Raw genomic sequence first — 15,988 nt, 5'->3', positions numbered from 1 at the left:
AATGCTTCCATTTTCTAGGGTAATTAAAATATCTGAATGCTGCTGACCTATGATAATAAAAACAAAAAACAAAACAAAGCACCACCCTCTTCTTCAAAGCAGAGCATAAATTTGCAGTAGAGGCCACAGTATGAGCCAGTATTTGATCCATTTGATATTCCTTCTTCACTCTTTAATGAGGCTCCCCTTGACTATAAAAATAATTTAAAATGGTGTTTCAGCTCAAAAAGAATGAAGTTAATCCCTCAAGTCACAGTTTCAATGCCATTTAGTTATTAATTCATTATTAGAGAAAGGAATTAATTAGACGTAACTAGTTATTTTCAGCCAGTAGGTTTGGAGGATCTGTATATGGTAACATGGCATAAAGTGGTTGATGGCAACTGAACTAATTATGTGATGTCCATGAACTTCTGTGCCTTCTTACTGAGGATCAGAGACAATGACTCAACATGCGCAGAGAGTTCAAGGCCCACTGATAATTTAGATATATCCACAAAGGTTGGCAGACTCTCCTTCTTTGGAGGTCTTGAAGCAGAGGTTGGCTGATCTTTTGGGGGGAGTGCTCCAGTTGTATATTCCTGCATAGAAAGGAGTTGGACTGTAGAGTCCCTTCCAACTCTGTGAACTCGCCAGTATTCCCTTCCTCTTCTGGGACTGAGGAACTTCCAGGTGCAACATAGTGCTACAATGCAATTACTTCCCTAGCAATTTCATGGTGGTCTTATAAGCACAGAGATGATGAAGCTCTTTCCACCAATTCTAATTTAAACACTGCTCACAAGTTTTACTGATACATTTCAGTTAAAATGCTTGTTGTGTATGCTGATTTTTTTAAGCTGGCATAATTTTTAACATTTCTTTTGTACATTCTGGTTTCTTTTCTGTACAAGCCTTTTTTTTCTTCATCCCATGCACCTGGGATTTTATTTCTTTCTCCATTTCCTTGCTTTAGAATGGCTATCTGATCAAACCCATATTTGAAATATGTCTTTATACTCAGATGTTAAAATAGGTTAAAGTCAAAGTTTTTCCCCCTGCAAATGTGAGAAAATTGTGGTCTCTCTTTTTTTTAATATTGCCTTATCAGTTTCTTTTTTTTATTATTACTGATGACTTCATTCTGTTTGAATTCAATGCTTCAGTTTCTTTGGAGCAAACTAATAGATTATGTATGCGATATTTGCCTGGCCCTGATTGAATTCATCTGGTGGTTTGAATGTGGTTCATATATTCATGTAATTGTCAGCAGCCAAGCTGAAATGCAGAACTGTTAAATGATTGGGCATCAAAATAATTCCCCATTGCTTGGGACTTGATGCAGTCTTGGGGTTGGGGGTGTTTTTTGTTACATGGTTCATATTTCTTTCCTCAATTAGACTTAGATTCTTTTTTTAAAATATCTAGTACTTTTAACTGTATTGCTATGGACAGTTACTGAGAAAAATCCCTCAAATACTATGTCTGGTACTTTATGTTTGGGGGGAGAGTGGGGAGATGGGGACATACTGCAATGATTTGCCTTCATCACACAAATAATACACACACTGGCTGTCAGAAGAATTTAACTCTTATTTTAGTAAGGCATGTTGTAGCACTGACCCACAGCTAAGTTGTGGATGGTTTGATGATGAAAAGTCTCTGCATTCATTCTGAAGCAGCTTGATTTTTATAGAACTCCTAGTATTTAAGGCTGTGGATCCAGTTAAGCTCACAATTATTGTGCTGGGGATATCTTCGAAGACTTTTACTGTATCACAGAAATTGCCAGAATAGCTGAGCACTGCTGAGAGATCATCACATTTTACAGACAACGCTTCCACTGAGAACAGCATCAGGCCTTGTGAAGAAATGGGTGCCTGCAACCTTCTAGAGTCAGTCTGATGGCTAAAAACGAAGGCAGAGATTTTTAATGAGATAAACTACACAGACCTCCACAGGAAAAAAAAAAGTTGTGTAAACTAAAAACATGGTCAGAGTGTTTCAGATGTTTCAGTTTTTCCAGACAAAAAGAACAAAATATAACAGAACTCGTATGTGGCTGTTACGCCTCACAGTTGTGCAAATTTGGATCTCAGAGACTGTGTACCCTAAGTGGCCACTGCTGGACAATTACATGCATGAAAATGTTGGAAACAGTGGAGCTTTGCTTCTGGGTTCTGTGATTTGCTATAAAATAGTCTCCATTTTATTCATTAAATTATATTACATATCTCTGAGTACATTGCTGTGTTCCATTTGCACACTATGTATTCTTGTATTTTGTTCCCATTGTTTGCCTATACTTCCCCCCAACAAGGCCTCTTTCGCCCTGTGCAGAAATCATTCCCTATTCTTTGACATATAATCCCTACATTTGGACAGACGTGGGGGATGTATATGGCATCCATAAATGTCACTGTGAATCAAAATATTTTAATATCCTTATATTTAAACCCACAGAAGACTTGGAAAATAAATCTTGCCCAGCAAACAGTCCTTCCCATTACCTCCCTGCCCCTTCTGCATGCATATAACACAAACTTAACATTACTGTAATTTAGTGATGTGATAAATCATGCACAGCAAGCATTGCTCTTCTATCTTATGAGTCTGTGTGTTCCCATTTAACAAACTTCCAGCAAACTTCAACTGTGGGCAAGATACTGTACTAGATAAAGTAAGAGGGAGGAAAGGGAGGACTAAAGGGGCAAAACAGGTACTGTGGCAAAGATACCAAGAGTACTAACAAGTACAGTGGCAAGGAGCCATGACACTGTTGGTCCACTAGACACAGCCCCCCTTTTTTTGCAAACAGTGTTTTCCCCCCATGTAGCAGGATTTAAATGTAATAGGAAAGTCAGCTCTTTTTCAGAAAGGAACAAGTTGAACCCAGAGTAGCACCAGAATTTGCCCCACTAATTCTTGAATGAAACTGTTGTAAGTTAAGCTCTGCAGTGACTCATTTAAAAAACCTCAGGAACATCAGTATTAAATTGTGTTCTGCTTAAGTATGTTATTCCTTCAAACTTGTGGCTTTATGGCAAAGTATAATATGACTTGAAGCCCAAGATAACGTAAGGAAGTATGTTGTATTTGTGTATATTTTGGGGTCAAACTGGGGTCCAGATCATGAGAACTGAAAACCCAACCTGGGATTTCCAAAGCTAAAGCTTTCACCTATTGAATGAATTAGCTCTCCTGTTTGCAGATGCTAGAGATGAGATAACACTGAGAGACATTTATGCTTGCATTTTTTTGGTTATCCAGTGACCGTCCAAGTGCTGGAACTGCAGATCGCATCCAGAAGTTACGGAAAGAATACCATCAGGCAAGGCGAGAAGGCATTCCTTTTTATGATGAAGATGAAGGCCGAGGAAGGCCATCTGATCAGCACTGGGTAGGTATTCAGCCAATATAAAACCAATAAATATGCATCAAGCTTTAAGAGATAGCCCAAGAGGCAGTTGGGCTTACCAAGTAATTCAGTGTATGTAGGCTTTGTACCTCTAGCTATTATTCAGGACTGGGCACTGTAATATAAAGAGCTAAACACATAATGTGGAGTAAAATCAGCCACTATTTCACTGATTACAGCTGAAGAGGATAGCTTGACATGCATGCCCAGAACTGTTGCTCAGGTCAACTGGCTGTTGGTCAGTAACTACCTCCTGCCAGCCTAAATGCTTGAGAGAACCCGGAATGACAGAACTAGGACTCTACGCGACAAAAACCACTGCATGGTTCCCCTGTCACATGTGGCCTGAAACCAGATGCACACACACACACACACACACACACACACACACACCACTGGGTGTGCCTGTCAGTGCTTCAACTCCCAAGTCAACTGTTAGACCCTGCCTGGTGAGTATATGGGCCCATCTTATCCATCCTCCATGCCCAAACCACGGTGAAACCTCTTACAGGGAGGATGGGTAAGGAAGCTGTTTCTGGGAAGAATGATGGATCTTCTCCAGCACAGCCAGATTTAAACTCCGCAGGCAGACCTGAGTAAACCTTCTAGTCATTGTGCACCCTAATTGGTCAGCCTTGCTCCCTCCCTCACTTGTGGCCTCACAAGATGCTCTTCCTTTGCTTCTTGTATTCTGCTATTTGCATTGCTCATTCTCTCCTCCTATTCCCTCCATTGCCTCACCTCATATGGAGCCCTTTGATTCTCATACTCCACCAGTTTCACTGCTCCCTCTCCTTTCCCTCTGGTCTAAGAAGAAAAGGCAGGCTTGTTTTTTTCCAAAACAATTTCAAAGAACCATGCCTCCACATTGTGCTTCATATCTTGGCTAGAAACATAGTTTTAAAAAAGGACTCTAGGTCAGATGGTGATCCAGATGAACACCAGGTGACACGCCTGCAATCTTGGTAAAACATAGCCAAACTGGGGTATAGCATCCCTATGAACAAACATCCCTAAAACAACAGAAACAGAATTGTTGAAACAGTTTTACTGCAATAGTAAAAGTAGTTTAAATAGCCAAATTGAAAGCTGCATCACCACTCTTCCTAAAAGCAACATGAATGGAAACTGATCTCAGTTCAGACAGGAGAACATTGCAGTCTTGGAGCAGTACAGGGAAAGAAAGCCCTCTTCCCTCTGCCCAGCTAGGAAACATTGACAGGTGATTGTATTCTCTGAAGGGCCTCTCCTTTACAACCAGTTCATAACAAACCAGGCATTTGCTCAGAGAGTGTTTGACAAGGTTGGCATAAAGTCTATCTGCCAGTCCCCTTGGCTTCTCTCTAAATACATGGAAAGGGAAGGAATGCCATCTTGTCCCTTACCTCACTAAGCAAAATATCTTGAGCTGGTTCTGCATCTGTTCTATGGCTTTCATTTCTGGTAGGTCACATATATACAGGTTGGGTCCATGTGGGAACAGTATGTAATTCATGTGAAACTAACTGGGGTTTTATCATCACTGAAAACATCACATTTTATTATATACATATTATAATATATATTATTATTGGTAGTAGTAGTAATAGTGTGTTTGTATTGTTGCCTTCAAGTTGTTTCCAACTTATTACAAGCCTAAAGTGAACCTATAATGGAGTTTCCTTGGCAAGATCTCTTCAGAAGTGGTTTGCCATTGTCTTCCCTTGAGGCTGAGAGATTGTGACTTGCCCAAGGCCACCCAGTGGAGTTCATGGCTGAACAGGAACCAAACTCTGGCCTCCAGAGTCATAATCCAACACTCAAACCACTATCCTATGCTGGCTATTATTATTATTATTATTATTATTATTATTATTATTATAATATCTGCAATCTTGCATGGTAACTTTAACATGCTGTTTTTATTTATTGACTTTTTGATACCTTTGCACAATACTCTTCTTAATCTGAACAGGTTTGGAATCTCCTTTCTTTATAGGTATGGTGGTGTGTTTAGATGATGGATAGACTGAAGTCTAGCTGTCAGAAGTGAAGTTTTATAGAAGAGATTGTTATTCAAGTATGAAGCTGTGTTCAAAAAGATTAGAGTTGCTAATTGTTCATTGTTAAACCTACACTTGTCTGATAAATGTGTATCCAATTCTAAGTGCTGTGGACCAAATCCTCAAATGAATACAAAAATCTTTGCTATTAATCAAAGAGGAGGTCAGGCCATGTCAGCTCAGACATTGCCTCTAAGTCCATCAAAGCAGATACAAAAGGCTTTCAAGATCTGGGTTGTGGATTCATTTATGGAACAATGCTTGAAAGTTAGCTCCTGTCTTCAGGCTTTTGCTCTTTCGTATTATTTGGGTCCAATAGAGATATGGCTTTTGGGACTCCCTCCCAATAAATCAATTTAACATACCCTTTGATTAAGTCAGCCTGATGTGGCAAACATAGAGAATTGGAGTGCTTAAGAGAGAGAGAGAGAAACTATTCTCCAAACCATGTTTATAAATAACATACTTAGGCTCCCAAGGTAGATGTTTAAAGAATAATTGATATCCTGGCAAATAATCCAGACCTGGTCAATGAGACTTTAGGGGTTGGCTGAGGATTCCCATTTCTTATCAAACCTTGAAGGGCTTTATTACCTTGCTGACTATGGCCCCATATAGTCTCCAAAGCTTCACAAAAGTCCCTTCTGGGTAATCCCCTTTAAGCCGTTTCTATTAGGTGTAATACCTAAGATTACTGATTCCCAAGGCTACATGTTTTCTGTGAGAGAAGGAGTTGTTAATCAAAGCACCCAAGATAGCTTTAAAGCTCTCAGTCTCTCTGATTAATATCAGAAGCCTGAAGATTGTTTCCATTTCACAGTCAAATGCATTTGAGCTAGCACTAATGTTATGGCTTTAATGCAGAAAAGTGGGGGGGGGGGAGCTAGGCTATTTCTTCAAACTGTTAGGTGCTTCTTAAGGCTCCATCTTCACTGCCCAAGTCCTCTTAACCCTTGGTGCTGTTTGATTTGTGATATGAAACATGCCAAACTATGAAAAAGAGGGAAAACAACATACCCTGCAATAAACATACCCTGAAAAGGGAGAACTTTTCAGTATTCCCTTCCTGTAATTTTTGCCTGTTGATTATCTCAAAGATTGTCTGTCACCCAGGAGTATCACATAGGACTGGTTACTCTTGTGCAACATATGCAGAATTTTACTACTCAGTAGAGATGCAGAGAAACAGAATGGTTTCCAATTGGCATTTCATCACCCTACCTGTTTAACAGATATGCTTAACATATATATAAAGCAGGATTAGAGGAAGAGTTTAAGATATGCAGATGACACCATACTTCTTGATATTTTTGTTGTTCTTATTGTTGTTGATGTTGTGGGATTTCAAGTTGTTTCCAGCTTATGGGTATGAACCTATGATGGTGCTAACCTCTGGCAAGATTTTCTGAGACAGTGGCCTGTTACAGACAGCCAAAATAAAGCTGCTTCGAGTCACAGTGGAGGTATGGTGTTTCAATGATGCATGCATCCTAAGAGTCCAGAAGTCGCACCAAAGCCACACTCCAGCCCTAAGGACTGGAGCATGGCTTTGGTGTGGCTTCCGGACTCTTAGGACGCATGCATCATTGAAACACCATACCTCCACTGTGACTCGAAGCAGCTTTATTTTGGCTGTCTGTAACAGGCCAGAGAGTGTGTGACTTGGCCAAGGTCACCCAGTGGATTTCCATGGTTGAGCTGAAATTCAAATCCTGGTCTACAAAGTCATAGTTCAGTGGTCAAACTGCTACACCACGCTGGCTTCATGCTACTAGCACAAAATAGCAAACACCTGAAATAATTACTGAAGAAAATCAAGGAAGAAAGTGAAAGGCAGGTTTACAGTAGAGTTTAGAAAAGAAAAATAATGACCAGAAATTATTATTTACATAACTTCAAAACAGACACTGAAGACACTGAAATAGTTCAAGATTTTCCATAACTTGGCTCAGTCATTAATCAGAATGGAGACTGCAGTCAAGAAATCAGAAGAAGATAAGGACTTGGAAAGGCAGCTATGAAGGAACTAGTCAAGATCCTGAAGTATGAAGATATAATATTAAATACTAAAGTTGGAATTGTACATGCCGTGGTATTTGCCATTTCTATGTATGATTGTGAAAGCTGGATAGTGAATAAAGCTGATGGGAGGAAAATCTACTCATTTGAAATGTGATGCTGGAGGAGAGTTCTACAGTTAGTCTCTAAGATGCTACAATAATAATATATAATAATTTTTATTTGTATTTCCCTGCCTCTACCAGGTGGATTGAGGCGGGATTACAACCCAATACAAGATACAAATACAAATCACAACAATAAAAATAACAATATAGTACAATAGGATATAAAAGTAGATAACAATTAAAAATGATACTATCAAAACAAAAGAGGACAGAGATGTTTCAATCTAGAGCAAAAAGATAGAAGAAGAATGTCTTATAAGAGATCAGGTGGGTAAGCTTGCTGGAAGAGATCTTTTTACATACTGATTCTACTGACTAAAGGCCGGTAAAGACCAGCACATTACACCAGCAGCTTGCGGGTGCGGCATATGCTCACACACAACCCAGGCCATCAAGAAACCGCTGTGAAGCCACCCTGTGGCAGTTTTGCAGTGGTTCGGCGGTGCAGCATTTAGACCACACGCCACAGGAGTACCAAAAAGCCGCAACAGCAGTGACAAGGGCAATTTTTTCCCGGCCCAAAAAGGAGCAGCATTGTGCCACTTCTTTTGGGGCAGGAAAAATGCCAGCTCAGGACATGTGGTTGCTGCAGCCCCAGTCAGGCAATCAAAGGGGCAGCGTCAAGTCACCCCTTTAGAGCTGTCAGATTCAGCCCTAATACAGCTATATCTCTGCATTCTACAGTCAATTTCAGCAGATGGTTTTTACATTGTAACTAATCTGTGATTCCTTTATTGGTTCCCCCCCAAACTTTGACTATAGGAACAGAAACCTGGCTTTTACTATTTCCATTCATTTCTCATAGCTCATCTGGGCCTTTCTTTTGGTAACCCACAGTTTCACCCATAACATATTTCCTACTTCTACTTTTCTGTACTCGGAGCACTAACTTTGCCATAAGCTCCCATCTCTGTGCTTTCTGAGGCCATGTGGTCAGTTTTATATAGATCTTGAAGTCACATCCAGATGGAGGCTTTCATATAACTGGTTCTTTGCTGCTGATATTCCAGCCAGCTGTGCTGATGCCTCCTCCTTCAAACATTGTTCATACCTTCCCATGTGGTCAACAACCTGGTTTGAGAATATTTCCTGAAGACCATGATCACTAACAGACAGACCTTCTGACTTCAGGTTTGCTCTCTGGGAGCAGCATTGTGCAAAAGCTGAGTTGTTTCCAATAAAGGAAAATAACAGCTAATTCTATAATTGTAATTTAAATTGAAAACTTATTGTAGCCTACATATTTCCATGTTCTTGTTCTAAAGAAGGCACACAGAAATGAGACAGGAGGAAATCCTCCTGTTAAAGGTTTTTCCTTTCCCTATGTATAGGAAATTCACTAGGGGCAATGCAGCTGGTGAACTTCTTATAAATATATTTTCTCTTACTAGATATGTTCTCTCTGTATTTCTGTCAGTTAGCCATATCTCTCCACTATGCCTTTCTCATGTATAGCAGCTGCTGTTATCATTGTATACATTAGTAACCAAGTGTTCAGATGGATTGACGCTTACAAATCACCCACTGGCTATAAATTTGATGCTCTTCCAAACATAAAATATTTTTTACCTCCCACAGTAATCCTGACCTGTAAGAAAAAGAAAATGGAGATCCACAATAGTGTGATACATTCATCAGACTCATCAATCTTTGCTTTTTGTGTGATTTTAAAAAAAAAACTCAATTTAGCCACTGAAGCACAATTAAGCCCTGGTTTTGCTGTTGGAAAGGCCTTCTGTTTTCAATCTCCACCTGTATATTTCACCTTTGGGTGGAGACAAGATAATGGCTAGATTTTCAGTTTTCAGAAATGGAAGGTGGGAAACCATTATATGGCGGGTTACAGACCGCTGCTTTGCGGCGGTCTGCCACCGCCGCCGCCGCCGCCGCTGCCGCCGCCGCCGGTTGGTCCGCGGGGGAGCCGGAGCCTCCACACGGCGCGGCTCCCGTGCGGACCCATAAAGAAGCTCCAAAATGGAGCTTCTTTTTGAGTCGCGTTTGTGACGTAGCAAGGCGCCAGGGGCGCACTCACTACGTCACAACACCTGCGACGCGTACGGACGCTCAGCGTCCGATACGTCAAGATGGCAGCGCCCGTATGAACAGGGCGATGCCATCTTGTACGTATTGAATACGTACTAGGGTTAGGGGGGTGCGGAAGCACCGCCCCTTCCTAACCCTAGTACGTATTCTATACGTACTAAATGGTGGTCTGTAACCCGCCTATGTTTCCTTGGCCCAGTAGTCCTAAGTGCATTCTGAAACTTGCATAGCACTCAGTAGACTCTGCTATCAGCAATAGCATTCTGTGCCAGTATTATCACACATTTTTCTTTGTGTGTCTACAAGTATCCAAGAGCCAGTGTGGTATAGTGGTTTGAATGTTGGACTGGGACTAGAAAGCCTATTTTTCATCTACTGTCGTCTCTTACATTCCGTCTTAAAACTGTGGCTACATGGCGGACTCTGTGGCAGTGTTTCCCAAATTTTGATTCTCCAGGTGTTTGGGACTTCAGCTCCCAGAGGACTCAGTTAGCCTTGCCAACAATCAGGAATTCTGAGAGCTGAAGTCCAAAATATCTGGAAGACCAAAGTTTGGGAAATACTGCCCTATGGTTTCAGTGTCAGACAGCTTTCCTATTGTTTTTCAGAAGAAGGGACTGGCAAATACGATCTCCAAGTATTCCTTGCCTCAGAAAACTCTATGAAATTCATGAAGCTGTCATAAATCAACATGCAATGGGAAGGCACACCTACACACACATACCTGTTGTTGTTAGGCACTTTTAGCTACCATTTATGATAATACTTCCATAGGCTTTTCAGAGGGAGTTTGACATTGCTCTCCTCTGAGGCTGAGAGAGAGTGACTAGCCCAAGGTCACCCACTTGGATTCCATGGCTGAACAGCAGTTCACACCGTTTTCCCAGAATCCTAATCCAACACTCAAAGACTGTACCATGCTGAGTCTTGGATACTTGTAGACATGTAGAGAAAAAGGTATGATAATATTGGCACCAAAGGATATCGCTGACTTATACCAGCACTATATTAGGCCAGATTTTTGGCAGAAAACGTATTTTGAACAATCACTTTTAAAAGAATAGACATAATTTGGCAAGTTTAAGTGACTGTCCGCTGAAAAACAGCTTTCTAAAAAAAATCCTTAGAAAACTTAAGACGCATTAATGCTTAAAAGTAAGGCCAATGCCCCCCAATGAAAACAACACACTACATGTTTCATCTCTTCCTGGTCATTTTCAGTTCCCCACAATTCAACCGTGTTGTTATTGTGCACAGTTGAATAACATTAAAGGAATAAAAAATAATTTATACAAACTAAAAAGGATATTAAACAATAAAGAAATTAAAATAGGTTTTAAAAGGTTATGGTGGTTGAAAACAATTTGGGAATAAATCAATTAGGCCCCAAATAAAATGCTTTAATAAAAAGCCGTGTTTTTACTTGGCACCAAAATGAAGCCAGTATCAATGTCAATACAGCTGGGATGCCGAAATTGGGAGACAGTGCAAAGAGAGATGTTTCTGCCTGCCCTGCCCAAGTACTCGTCCTCTTCCTCTGGGCAATGCAGGAGAAAGGACGGGTGGGTCACCTTGCTTTCTATTTTCTTCTTCTCTTTCTCTTCATTCCTTTCTTCCTTTGTGGTCCACCTATTAACTCAATGTAGGTGGAAACTGAGGATGCAGGAGAAGACCTGCCTTCCCTCCCTTTCTTTCCTTCTCTCAGCAGCAAGGATAGGGTTGCTGCTCCCTGGGATTGCTTACCTGCCTTCTCCCTCTGCAACTTTCTGGCTACTCATTCAGCCCCTTTCTTTGGATAAAAATTATATTTAGAGATAGTCATGTTTGCCTGTTTTGTATAAAAAGGAGAAATATTGTGGCACCTTAGAGATTAGCTGATTCATTTCACCATTAGCTTTCATGGAATACTGATCACTTCTTCCTTAAAATTAAGGCGTGAGCTGTAGTCCTCTATAAATTTTATGTTGAAATAAACTGGTTAATATTTAAGGTTCCTTTTTCTACCTCGATGCAGATTTTCCTTGTAATGAAATGGGGCCTCCTGAAATAAGAATGTGTGCTATTATTTTTAAAACTATGTTTCACCTTGTGTTGGGCTGGCAGGACACTCCAACAGAAAAGAAACTTTATATATAATATATATATTTATTTTAAATGCACATATGTTTTTCTTCCAAAGAAGCCACATTTATTTATTTGTTTTCCATTTTATTTTATTTTAAAATATATAACTTCCAACTTTTTATATTTATGTTCCTTGTGTGCTCCTTTGAGCTATTTATAGATGCAATATTTTTAGGTTCTTCAAATAATGCAGAGCTATTTTCTTTGGGAGAAGCAGTTGGGTTTTGTTTTGTTTTTTAATACTGGTGAATTCTTGCTGAAAGGGAACAAAAAAACAAAAGAAGCACATGCTTCAAATGAATCAGCTCCCTGACACTTCAGGGATATGAGGAACGTTTTGTTCTATGCCTGAGTACCAACCCACCATGACCAGGCTCCCCCATATTCCTCTTTCTTGCCAAAGGAAAAATGGGGCTCCATAATGGAATGAAGGGGGAAATGAGATAGAAGTGGTGGGATCCAGTCATTTCTAGCCAATAAATAAATAAAGTTGTTGTTTGAAAGTACTTACATTTATTTTACTTGTATGCTGCTCTGAGATTCTGTGATGGAGAGTGTGGTATAAATACTTTAATGAATAAACAGGAGCAAAATACATTGTCCCCAGAGAGAGCTAGACAGAGGAGGCCAGAGGAGTTTCTGCCTTTTGTGGTACTCATACCTCCCTGTCCACCTTCAAATATTCCAAAACCTGAAAAACTCCAAAATCCAAAACACTTCTGGTCCCAAGCATTTCAGGTAAGAGAGACTCAATCTGTACTGCTATTTAGTTAGCTTGTTGACCTGCCTCTCCTGCCTTTTGTTGGTTGCTTTTCCTTCAGTATAAAGTGTGGCAGTGTCAAACATCTTTTTCCAATGGTGTATTTGGCATCAGGTCTCAATGTAGATGGACTATACTTATTGAAGGGCTTCATCGGGACCATGGTGGATGTTGCTGGGCTTTTTAGGCTCTTATGGATTTTTTTAACCACTCTGGTCTATCTCTGTAACTGATTGAAAAATAATATTTTAAGGTAGGCCTAAATACCCTAAAGGCACCAGATAGATCCCATCTGATCTTGGAAGGAAAGCAGAGTCAGCTTGGGTTAGTACTTTGATGGGAGATTGTATTCCTTGCTTAAGAAAAGACTATGCAATTCACAGGATTGAGTCGACAGGTAGCTTGAAGATACACACACACACACACACACACACACACACACACATCTAATATTTTGCTTTTTAAAAAAATCAAGACACAATCCTCTGATATAAATACATGCATGTGTTTAAGAGTATATTGACTTGGTTATCAATAATGTGGTGTATTGTGACACTTGGAGAAGACTTCAGTTTGCGCTTTAACAGATCTATCTCAAACTGTTTGAAGTCCAACGCAGTATTTCCTATTAATTTCTCTGTGCTTGCTTCTATTAATCTAGTTCACAAACAAAAAATTACAGGAAACTGAGAAAGCATTGGGGCCCCAGTAGATTTGAGAGAAGTTATTTATTCCTGTTCTGGACATTATGCAGAAATTAAGAAAAGAACTGGAGCTGCAAAAGGCCTTATTGCTGTGATTCAATTGGGGACTTTGCACTCACTGAAACAGATTTTTGCAGGCATTCTTCCTATAGATGGAGAACTGCAACTTTTTAAAAAACTGTGAACTTGATGGGCACTGGGTACATGCATTCATTTAAATTGCCTGTTGATTTATGCTGACCCTATGAATCCCATAAGGTTTTCTTACAGCCTTTTTTCAGTTGAAATCCCACCAATCAGCTGTTTAAAAGTGGGAATAACTGCAAGGAGGCTGGATTTAATCTCCCTTCTCCCTATTCTGCCACTCAACAGCTGATCAGTAGGATTTTGGCTTTTAAAAAGGGGCACTTGCTTTCACAAACCTGGCAGCTCCATGTAAACTGTGTTGAGTTGGAACACTGAATAGATACATGTGGCTCACACCCACAAAACCTAAAATGACTAGGAATTAGTAATCTTTTTGCACATTTATGTGGATTGCTTTGCAGATCTCATACTGAGATTGGGCTACTTTTATAATTCTTAGTGCTGTCCTTCGGTGTGGCATTAATTTCCTCCCTTTCGCTTATCTTTTGGTCTTCAAGAACTGCATAAAACACAGTAATTGTGTAGTTCTTCACTGGGAGGGTGGATGCAGACAGCATGACAATTTCCTTTTATAATGCCTTGTTTACATCTGGCCTCATAACTTTTTTTCGCTCCTGTTTTGCAAGTAAGATTAAAATGTTGATAAATAACATCTTTAAAATAATCACATGTTTGTGTTATTTCATCTACGCAAAGCCAGACCAGGCTGTAGACTTTGGCCTGAATGTATGCTCTGTCAACAGGTTCTCACAAACATTTTTGTAACATACTGCATTTTGTCAGTTCCCAATTAGAGTTACAAAAAGAAGAAGAATCGTACTAGTTTGTGTTAAAGGCCAAGGAATTTATTGTGCATCTGGCACAGATCCAGACCCCAAAAGAGTCAAAGGGAGAAAAAGAAGCCTGAGAACTGCATTATTTTTCCATAACGTGTCAAAAGGTTCTGTGCTTACTTTGGATTGAGAAAGGAGCTCTTTGTGCATTTAATAAGCAATTAATTCTAGCTTCAGGATGTTGAGTTTAGAGTAGGTTAGACTCCCCAAAACCACAAACGTTTGTATTGGATCATGGTTTTAAAAAAGCCACATTCCAGCTCAGAGAGAGTAATGGCATTCCTGTCTCCTTGTGCAGCAGGAGAAATGACAACTTTAGTAATTCAGGAACTGGCCGCAAAATCACCCTATGAATTCAAGCATTTCTGAAAGCCCTCTGGCTAGTAAAGTCAATGGGATGGTTCTTTTTTTCTCCTTCACTCCTTTTCAGAAAAGCAATACTTGAAACCTCAAATTCAGAAATATGCCATAACAGTTTCACTTAATGAAGATAACCTATGACTAACTTTGCCCCAAAAATGACATTGTGGGACACGTTATTCTTTTTCTCTAAGGAAAAGAAAGACATTCTGGTTTTTTTGAGCTGGCAGCCAGCTTGCTTAATGAGCACTGGATGGAGAAGTCCCTAGAGACAGGTGATCATGCATATGTCTCTGCATAGGAGATCTGAGACCCATATTTGGCCTAGGGATCGCTGTCATATCATAGGATTCCATAGGGTGGAATCATAGCACTACGATTGTGTGATATGACAAGACACCCAGGCCCCATTCTCTGGTAGGTTAATTAAACTGACACTACAACACCTCAGCTAACTCTTCAGTAAACTCACAGCCAATGTCTGGGATCATGACAGGCATTGCTGGGCAGCTGGCTGACAAGGCCTCAGTGATGTTGGAGGATACACTGGCATCACTAGACCACCTACTGAAGGTAATAGCGACAGCAGCAGCCATTGACCCAATTGAAAACCAGTCCCTCTGGGCTCACTGAGATTGGAGCCCCTCAGATGTGTGGGTATCCCTCTTCCTTCCCCTCTGTAATTCTAGCAGTGCTGTCCGCCCTTGTTCCCTTGGCTTCTCCTGGAACAGCGGGGACAACTGCTGTTCCTTGGACCACACTTTCCTTAGGTAGGGAAATAGATCATAATAAGGCATGAGGAGAGAGATGAAGCTATGGGGATGGGGCAAAACAAGGGCATTGTCCCCCCTAATAAGATTTTTTTCCTCCTCAAAATGAAATGTTCCTTCACTCCCCAAATATCTAGGGTTGCTGTAATTTAAAATTTCAGCTGAGCATTTAAGGATAGACTTTGGGCATCCAAAGCAAAGGGGCAGACAGAGGCACCAAAGGAATGTGAACACTGGAGATATAAGCAGTCTAGGTGTGAATGAGTTTCAGTGCCTCATTCTCCGCAATGCTAGAAATTTGAGGAGTGAAAGAGAATTTCCAGAAGAGCCAGAATCCTTATTTGTGGAGCAATGCCCTCATCCCTCCCTCCCCAGGTTGTTACCTAGTCTCTGCAGTCAGATTGGCTTGGCATACAATAAATCGTCAATTACAATTCTAGCTATAATGTACAATCTAAGATATCTCTGTGGGATAATTTGAAAAGTGTGAGAAGGCTCTTTTTATGGAAGAAACTGATTGATTGTGGGATTTATACTTTGGGTCTGTTGACTGAGAATTTTTGCCATTTTCCGTATTGCAGTCTGCTTGTCATTTATATGTAGCTACATGGTTCAATGAGAT

General features: G+C 40.3%; 1 protein-coding gene across 1 annotated transcript in view; it reads left to right on the top strand.

Moving 5' to 3' along the window:
- LOC121925717 (partitioning defective 3 homolog B-like) overlaps positions 1-15,988 on the top strand; it is a 181,044-nt gene that overhangs the window by 77,349 nt on the left and 87,707 nt on the right. The window contains exon 3 of the mRNA XM_042458209.1: positions 3,250-3,379. Coding sequence (XP_042314143.1) covers positions 3,250-3,379 — 130 coding nt within the window. The remainder of the gene's footprint in view (positions 1-3,249; positions 3,380-15,988) is intronic.

Source organism: Sceloporus undulatus, chromosome 1 (assembly GCF_019175285.1).
Source record: "Sceloporus undulatus isolate JIND9_A2432 ecotype Alabama chromosome 1, SceUnd_v1.1, whole genome shotgun sequence".
NCBI classification, from domain to species: Eukaryota; Metazoa; Chordata; class Lepidosauria; order Squamata; family Phrynosomatidae; genus Sceloporus; species Sceloporus undulatus.
This window is presented reverse-complemented; position numbering and strand designations above follow the sequence as displayed.